Here is a 9,515-nt window from a genome sequence, read left to right on the forward strand (position 1 = left end):
CTTATGTACGGTTACTATGAACGATATACGCATGTGAGCGCGCACGTGACGTCATGCAGTACCGCACCCGCACAGTGAGTTGTGCGCGCTCCTGAGAGTCCTTATAAACACAACACAACACATCAGGACGGTACGGGGCCGCCGAGGATCACCGATTGTGTGAGAAAATGACTGTTATATCACCAAAAGAGTCATTTAAAATTCACTGTTAATCAGGTATGTGTGAGATATATTGGTCCTGACAGCGTCACTAAGATGAAATTAACGTTAATGCGCAACAGGTTGTATCGTAAAGTTAGCAGTTAGCTGAAATTAGCTAACGTTAGTTAGCGCTCGAATATACTCTTGAATAAATCATAACCAAACAACATCTGGAATCAAAACAAACCGTAAACCTAAACACCAATGTTGAGCCCGTGAAATACAGAAAAAATAGCTTCAATAGAAGTAATATCGCTTGTGATAAACTGATACATTCAGTAAGAAACTCCTGACAGAGGTGCGATTGTCTCACATCTATTGTAATGACATTTACACAGAGACATACATTTACTCTCCTTACACGGAGTACACGTCTATTGTACATAAACTCAGAGACATTTATTATAGTCTACATACACTCTACTCTTAGGTACATAACTTACATTAACAAAATATACACACTCGTACTTAAACACGACATGTTTAAGCAATGCAATCATCACTTAACCCTTTTTGACTCATCTTTACTGTATGTCTGTGAGGGAGGGTATATTACAGTAAGATTTCCTGTAGTCAAATCAAGTCACCTTTATTTATATAGGGCTTTATACAATACAGATTGTTTCAAAGCAACTTTACAGTGATAAAAGGAAAATGATAGTTCAGTGTTGATTCAGTTCTGTTGTAAAGATCATCAGTTATTAAATTAGTTAATTTCATCTATAAAGCAGTTCTGCAAAAAATTATGTCATCGTCCAGCTCAGTTCAGTTCTTATACAACAGTGCAATACAGTACATCTTTCGTATTTCCATGCACTGGTAGCCTAATTATATCATTTTGCAAATGACTCAAAACATGTTACCCTTTCTCTCTTCATTCTTCTTGATTAACAATGTCCTTTCTTATCTCTTCCCCACAAGGATTCCAGTTTTTCCTGACTCCAGCCATGTCTTGTCGTGACATTCACGCCACCAATGCCTTCGCCTTCATCGTGGCGATGCTGTCGGTGGGTGGGTTGACTGTCGCTACGCTCATTCCTCAGTGGAGAACCACACGCCTGCTTACCTTCAACCGCAATGCCAAAAACGTGACCGTGTACGACGGCCTGTGGACCAAGTGTGTGCAGCGAGATGGTTCTACGGGTTGCTATTACTTTGATGCGGACTGGTACTCTAAAGTAGATCAGTTGGACCTCAGACTGCTACAGTTCTGTTTACCTGCTGGTAGGTGCTCATGATGTGTTGTTCAGTGACTTTATAGGGCCATATGTGTGTGTTATGTTTAAATTTTTATGGATTCCATTTTAATAGTTTGATATACATTTTTTAATCAAAATGATGTCTCATCTTTTTAATTCATAAAACGTAGCAATATATTAAATTATAATGTATTAACATTTTTAACAATAATAGTTCCCTATGAAATGTTTATTTTATTTTGTCTACATTTTTCTGGATTCTGTTTATGATCTTATACACATTTATTATCAAAAATAGTGGCAGTCATATTGATTGCATAATTAATCTTTTAAAATAAATAAGATCAAATAAAATGTTAATAAATAAAAAATGTTGGGAAGCTGTTGCTGCACAACCGGTTACTGTTTAAATGAAAACTTTTTTTTTTAAATAAATGAAAAATTGTGATATTCCTTAAATGTTTTTTTTTAACTGTATTATTATTATTGTAATTATTTTGAGAAGTACATTCTACTGTACAACAGTAATATATTACTGTCATAATTTTCTTTACTTTTCTCAAAGTTAAAAACTTATTTTGGTGGATTGCAGTTAAGACCTTTGAGTGTGAGTGTGACAGTAGTTTGATCAAATGAAATGGTGAAATGCAGGTGCAGTGACTCGAGAGTAGCTCTGGTGTTCTTGTCCTCATAAAGTGAAATGGCAGACACTGAAAATGTGTAGTAGTAGAAAACTACAGTCTGTGTGAATGAGCGCCGCAGTTTCGCACATTCACATGCAGACCTTATTTTTAAATAGCAGTCTTTTTGTGATTTAATATTCACAGACAATTACAAATCCATATCACAATTTGATTAAGTGTACAGCTCGACAGATTTTGCCACTAATGACTGGATTCCACAATTCCTTCCACATTTTCTGTATCGTGGAAATCATAGGGCCCTAAGTTTATTCTTAAATGTTGACGTCAGCCTCTTCTCTGCACAGGTCTGCTGTTTTCCAGCTTGGCTCTTCTGCTCTGTCTCACTGGCATGTGTAAAACTGCTTGCTGCTCCAAAACTCCTGATGACATCAAGAACTCGCGCTGCTTGGTCAACAGTTCAGGCTGCCACCTAGTAGCTGCGATGCTTCTGTTTCTAGGTGGGGCCATCGCCATGCCACCCTCCGTCTGGTTCCTGTTCCACACGCGCAACCTTAACGAGCGCTACGAAAATCTGTTTGCCGTTGAGTTTGGGGTGTATGTGGCCATCGGCAGCGCTGGTGGTCTGATCTTAGCTGCTCTGCTGATGTTCATGTGGTATTGCATGTGTAAAAAACTGCCTTCACCCTTCTGGCTACCTCTCCCTGAAGTGCCCATAATGGCCAACAGCCCCTCCGCGCAGCCCCTCATGACCAACGGCTTGCCTTCTCCCATGACATACGCCCCCCAGAACTTCCCTCCAGCTGTTTTGGATGCCCCCGCTTTTGTCCAAGCACAGGGGTACCAACCTATACCGACACAGCCTATGCCGCCCCACATCTATATGCAACAGATGTCTATGCCTGACGGTTATGGCTCAGAAGTTGGAGCTTCACAAGCATATAGCTACGCCCCCTCTCAAAGCTACGCACCTTCTCAGGGATACGCCCCCTCGCAGAGCTACGCCCCCTCCCAGAGGTATGCTGGGCACCGCTATTCCACACGCTCCCATATGTCAGGCATTGAGATTGACATTCCTGTCCTCACAGACTGACACTGAGTTGGGGTGTTCACAGTGGTTTTAAATCAAAGAGGTCAATCTGTTATTGTTTTTCTATTCGTTAGAAATGAGAAAATAGCTGTGATGGTCAGTTTGAAGTGAACAAAATGGTATTATTGAAATAAACGCCTTTATTCACTGGATGTAGCAGGTGCCTCTTAGTTATAGCACTGGAAATAGCCAAAAAAGGGAAGAATGGTCATAAAAGCAATAACACAAGTGGAATTAGGAAGTTGAGCATCACTTTCTTAATGTGCTTTATTCTTAAAACACAAGCAAAACACATTTCTGTGTAAACTGTTCATAATTTCATACTCTGTTCAGTATGTTGCATTCAATTTAGTGTGACTGGTTTACACAGAAAATAATTTTGCTTTAGTTTCTTGACCCTGATGTCTTATGCTTTTAAACCTCAATACTAACACTGAACTTATTGTTGATGTTAAGCACTGTATTAACTTGTTAATGAATACTAATATTTAAATGTGATTATTAATGTCAGTGCCATGAAGTTCCACATTTGCGGTTTAGAGAATACGTTGCTCTATTGTTCTAATACCTGAACATCATGTTTGTTTGTTTTGCTTTGTGTGGTTGTTACATGACAATATGTGAAGGATAAATAATTTTTACCTGCTGTTTATTATTATGTTTGAAATTGCTAAAAACTTGGTCAAAATGCTAAATGAACACTGACATTATAGGGTCTCTGTTTTTGTGTCTTTTTATATATTGAAGAAGAGTTTGCAGGTTTTAGAAAATGACCTTGTAGTTTAACTCATGTTACTCGTCTCTGCCTGATGCCTTTGAAAAGTTTAACTACTCTTATCAAGACTGTACTTCCACTTTTTGATTTATGCGTAGTAATAAGCCTTACATGAGCAACATACCTTTAATGAAACACGTTACATTCCAGTCTTTTCTTTTTAGTGCAAATGTTTTTGTTGTTGCTTTTTAAAGGTCCCGCACCAGAGAAGTCACCGCAATGTAACTCACAGTAATGTTTGTTTACTATTATGTAGTTACATGTTCCATTAATGAAATAAGAGAAAAACACTAATGTCTTAAAAACCTTTTTCTGCAAAGCTCTGTTGCAAAATGTTAATTTTAATTAATGTTTTTTTTTTACATAGTATATGGACTACTAATGTCTTGAATGCTCTTTTTATTAAAATGCAATTTATTGAATGACATTTTCTGCTTCGATTTTCTGAAATGCAAGACACAATTGCTTTGCTTGGGTAAACATACTTGTAGACAGTGCTGGGCAGATTACTAATGTAATGTATTCATGTAATGTATTCTGACTACTTTTATATTACTTTTATATTACTTTTGATCTAACTTGTTTAAAATATTTCCCAAACTGGGGTTAATGAAATAACTATAGGGGGATTGTGAGTTGATTGATGAAAAGCTAATGATTAATTAAATCATACAAATTTTTAATTAAAGTGAATAAATTATTTTAAAATAAAAACTATCAAAATAAAATGATTGATATTTGATATTTTAGGTTTTGTGAAGTTTGGGAATCCTTGCATTACATTAGCAAACAATAATAAACATGAAAACATTACACATTCAAAGTTTTCTAGGTTTGAAATATTTTTAAATCAATAATTAGTGAAGGTCACTGAATATGATTTAGACATAGTGTTTAGTAACTTGCTGATTTATTCATCTCATACATGGTGTAATTTTGTCCCCAAATTTAGAAGCATCACAAATTTATTTACATGGCGATGAAGCTAAACTTAATTTATTGACAATTCATGATATGTGCTTAAATGTTATATTTCTATTAAAGCTCAAAAGATGAGGTTAGAATATGTTTGTCAAAATAACATGAAAAACATTAAGATAAAAATTACATTGGAGGCAAAGCAAGAAAAAAATATTGATTATAATTCAATAAAAGTTTTATGAATAAATATTGGTTAAACCAATTGGGTATCCAATATTTTATTAATATTTTACCCAATATTTGTGTGTTCTATGTATTTAGAGTACAATGTCGAAAGCATAGGGACACACTAAATTCATGCAAATTCTACTGAAATCAAATTAAAGTTGCTTCTCTCAGCACTATTTTTTTTATATGCAGCCTTGCTGTCTATGTAGAGTGTTTTAAAGGTGCAGTCACATTTTACCATTGTTTGGGAAATTTTTGTAGGAAAAATCCAGTAATTTTAACGGGAATCCATGCGATAGGGATTTTCACAGGAGGGTGGAAAATGTACCCACACAAAATTTGAATTTACCACGACCAACAGAAAGCTGCTCAATTTGAAAGTGACTTAGGAAAAAGACATTGGACCTTTTTTAAAGAAGATATTTTAAAGAATATTGGTAACCAGCAGTTGGCGGAACCCATTGACTTCAATAGCAGGACAAAAAAATAATATGGCAATGAGTGCCATCAACTGTATGGTTTCCAACATTCTTTAAAATATCTTCTTTTGCATTCAAGAAGAAAGAAACTCTTACAGATTTGGAACAACATGAGGAACTATCCCTTTAAATCAGTCACTTATGAGGATCCATTTAATTCAGGATGCTGCTTCGGAAAGTTAGCAAGGCAAACAGAGCCAGTCAGTCTCAAGACATTAAACAAAACCTGACATGAAATATCCAACAACTCCAATATTTAACAATTAAATCACTGCATTTGCCAGAAACTTCTATCCATAGTGACTTACAGTGCATTAGAGGCCCGTTTATCAGGCATTTATGAGTCCCTGACCTTGTCGTTGGAAGCACCATGCTCTAGCAGCTGAGCTACAGGAACACCTCACTCCTGCACGCTTCCACATGCTGCCAGTGGGGAATATCAGTGCGCTAGATAAGAAAGATGAGGGAGACACAGACCTCGTTTCTGTGGAGGCTGTTCTGCTCCACCCCCCATATACTCGCGTATGAGAAGCAGCATTTTGTGAAGGATTAGCCGTATAACGCAGATGGCCTATCAGATGTATTGGCTTAAAATAAGATGGGGTTTTCTGTATTGGATCAGAGGAGGGTGTGTGTGTGCTCTCTTGGGGACTAGATCATGAATAGAAAGCAGGTTGGGGGTTGGCACACTTTCTTTTTTTTTTTTTGGAAAGTGTGTTAAGGATGTTGAGGGGGTGGGGTGTTCCTGAGACAATCTCCCACCCCCAACACTATCAGCCTGACTGTCCGGCACGCGTAAGATTGAATTAATTGCATATATCAATATTAGATTTTCATTTCATAATTACAAATTAAATTTGTGTATATCCAGAGAATAAGTTTGGCATCACAAACAACTACAATAAATTTGGGAGCACCTCAATGTATCTCAAAAGTGCTTTTTATTTATTTATTAATATATCTGTATTTGCTATAACTGCCTTAATCTTTTTAACTTAACATTAACCAGAATTAAATTCCTGTTAAATTTGTATTATTATTAATAAATATAAACAATAATAATATTATTATATTATAATAAAATAAACTATACTGTTAACAAGGCTACATTTATTTGATCAAAAATACAGTAAAACAGAAGTGTAAAAAATATCATTATTAAAAAAACATACATTTATTGTTAAATATATAATTTATGAAATAAATTATTATTTTTTATTTTTTTTACTGTGAAAGATTTTAGAAAAGTAAAAATCTGTAAATATACTGTATATTCTTAGCTATTTGGCTTCAAATTATTTTCAGCCGAGCTGACATCAATTGAAAAATATATTTACTATATTTTGATGAATGATTGGAAGGATTAACATTTTTACTTTGGAAACTTATGAATCGCTTTGTGCAGCATCTAGCACTGAGAGACGCTACAGAGGCCAAAGAGGGACATGTTTTCATGTCCCCTGCTGCAGTGTGAGGCGGATGACAGATGCATGTGCCATATGGTGAACAGGACGATACTGCCCCTCTAGTTTGTGTCTGAATGAATCAGATAAGAGGACTGCCCTGTTGCTGAGGTCAACAACACGCAAGGTCATAGGGTTGATATATTAAACATGACCAAACCATCAGGATAAAGACGATAAATAAAAGGGTGAGATGCTCATGAGACAAGCTGACGAAGCATTACTCAACAACCGGAAGAAGAAGACGACCATTCAACACATTACCAGAGGAAAAGGCAGTTGTGGAGTGGAAAAACTAGGAGGTAAACTCGGAATCATTAACATCAGATACAAAGGTCTTGAGATGCATATACAAAAAAACTATCAAAAATTATTGCTCCCATTATAATCAACAAATCTGTCTACACTTCAAGCGGTGATTTTTTATGTTGCACTTTATTTTCGGAAATAATATATATAAAATTAACAAAACAATTAAATGTATACATACAATATACATTTATTAATTATACACACACACACACATAATGTATATATACTATACATTTATTAAATTAGATATATATATATATATAATATATATATATATATATATATGTGTGTGTGTGTGTGAGTGAGTGAGTGAGTGAGTGAGTAAGTGTGTGTGTGTGTGTGTGTGTGTGTGTGTGTGTGTGTATAATTAATAAATGTATATTGTATGCTCGCTCACTCACTCACACACACACACACGCATATATATATATATATATATATATATATATATAATTTAATAAATGTATAGTATATATACATTATGTGTGTGTGTGTGTGTGTGTGTGTGTGTGTGTGTAATGCTGAAGTATTACCTTAAACTATTAACTATTACCTTAAAGACATTTCTGATTGCATAAATAAAGATTTATAATATACGACCGTGACAGATAAAACAAAGCACTGACAGATAAAAGCAAACTGTAGATGGATCATAAACTCCCTTCTGTGCCACTAAGCAGGTTTCATTCTCCTATTAATAAGAGAGCTTTAACATTTCAGCCTTTCACCTTTGCTCTAAATGACACAAATCTCTTCATTAGCATTTTCCTCTGTGAATCACTTAATGAATCAGATCACCATTCTGAGGATAAGAAATGATATTTTCCTCTCTACAACCTTAGTGTCTCGGTGACACAGCATTAGCTCGTCTTTCACAGATATGCCCTCCTCGTTCTCTGGGAGTGTTCATGTGGGATTCTGCCATTAGCAGATAATAGCTGTGCTTTTGCAGAGTCAGGTGTCTCTATCGACTGTGTGATGGGCTTATCGGTCAACTTATGTCCTGTCTGCACAGGAAAAACCCTGTTAAACTGCTCTGGGTCATTTCCTTGCCTCAAACAATCACTATCAAGTAGTTACATCCAAGGGCATAGTTTGTGTGTGTGTGGAGGGGAACATCATCTTACACCAAAAATATGTAAGCAGAAGGCTGTTTAAACTACTCATGACCACCCTTACTAGAACTTAGCACATTGTAGTAACAGAAATACAATTCATGTACTTGTATTCCGAGTCGGAGTGAACTGTGGTGCTAATAGTCTCATGAACCAGTGCGTCACACAGCTGTGCACAGAAGACCAATGGCCAAGGTCAGGATTTTCTTTAAATAATACATTAAATGTCGGTTTGTTTTGTTTACCAAACCCTATCGGTTGCCCCCAGAAAACATGGGATATACGACACGTGTTTCATGGGACCATTCTATCACCACCCCCCATCCCACAATTTCAAAAAAAGTTTCATCTATACACCTTAAAGGGGTGGTTGATTATGATTTCACTTTTCTAACTTTAGTTAGTGTGTAATGTTGCTGTTTGAGCATAAACAACATCTGCAAAGTTACAATGCTCAAAGTTCAAAGCAAAGAAAGATATTTGCTTTTAAATAAATCGTTTTTTAAGGACTACAACAAACGACTGGTAGAGACTACAAGACATTCCTCCCGGGTTAGTGACATCACCAACCCAAGAATTTACATAAACCCCTCCTCCAGGAATGCGATTTATAGACTGTCATGACAGAATATGCTAATCAATGACTAGAAGATAGTTAAATCCACATCAGCTATAAATTCATCAACTAACCATTCAGAAATGTCCTGTCACATTCTACATGTTGTCACTTCTTCTTGAGTCTCTCCATCATTGTCTGAATCCGGTCTGAACATAAAAGGCTAAATGTTTTTGAAATTTCCAGTGCATGTCTGTGTGAGGTAAAAGGACACAACCTCTTGAAGCTCCGCCTTCTGTGCCGGGAGCAGCAGCTCATTTGCATTTAAGGGTGCACACACAAAAACAGTGCGTTTTTGCTCACCCTCAAAAAGTGACAATTTTAACATGCTATATAAAAATATCTGTGGGGTAGTTTGAGCTAAACCTTCACATACACACTCTGGGGACATCAGAGACTTATTTTACATCTTGTGAAAAGGACATTATACCACCCCTTTAAAACAAAAGTAGAGATGCAGTAGTATAGAAATTGT

The 9,515-nt window shown here is 36.0% G+C and overlaps 2 protein-coding genes across 2 annotated transcripts in view; one reads left to right on the forward strand and one right to left on the reverse strand.

Annotated features, from left to right (window-relative positions):
• adam22 (ADAM metallopeptidase domain 22) overlaps positions 1-9,515 on the reverse strand; it is a 64,952-nt gene that overhangs the window by 27,507 nt on the left and 27,930 nt on the right. Inside the window, exon 6 of the mRNA XM_079895185.1 lies at positions 2,429-2,576. Coding sequence (XP_079751311.1) covers positions 2,429-2,576 — 148 coding nt within the window. The remainder of the gene's footprint in view (positions 1-2,428; positions 2,577-9,515) is intronic.
• On the forward strand, positions 53-4,610 carry cldn12 (claudin 12). The gene is made up of 3 exons (XM_079895878.1): positions 53-216; positions 1,123-1,425; positions 2,389-4,610. The coding sequence occupies exons 2-3, from the start codon at positions 1,149-1,151 to the stop codon at positions 3,132-3,134; spliced, it is 1,023 nt and encodes a 340-aa protein (XP_079752004.1). The 5' UTR covers positions 53-216; positions 1,123-1,148; the 3' UTR covers positions 3,135-4,610.

Source organism: Squalius cephalus, assembly GCF_949319135.1.
Source record: "Squalius cephalus genome assembly, chromosome: 15".
Taxonomy (NCBI): domain Eukaryota; kingdom Metazoa; phylum Chordata; class Actinopteri; order Cypriniformes; family Leuciscidae; genus Squalius; species Squalius cephalus.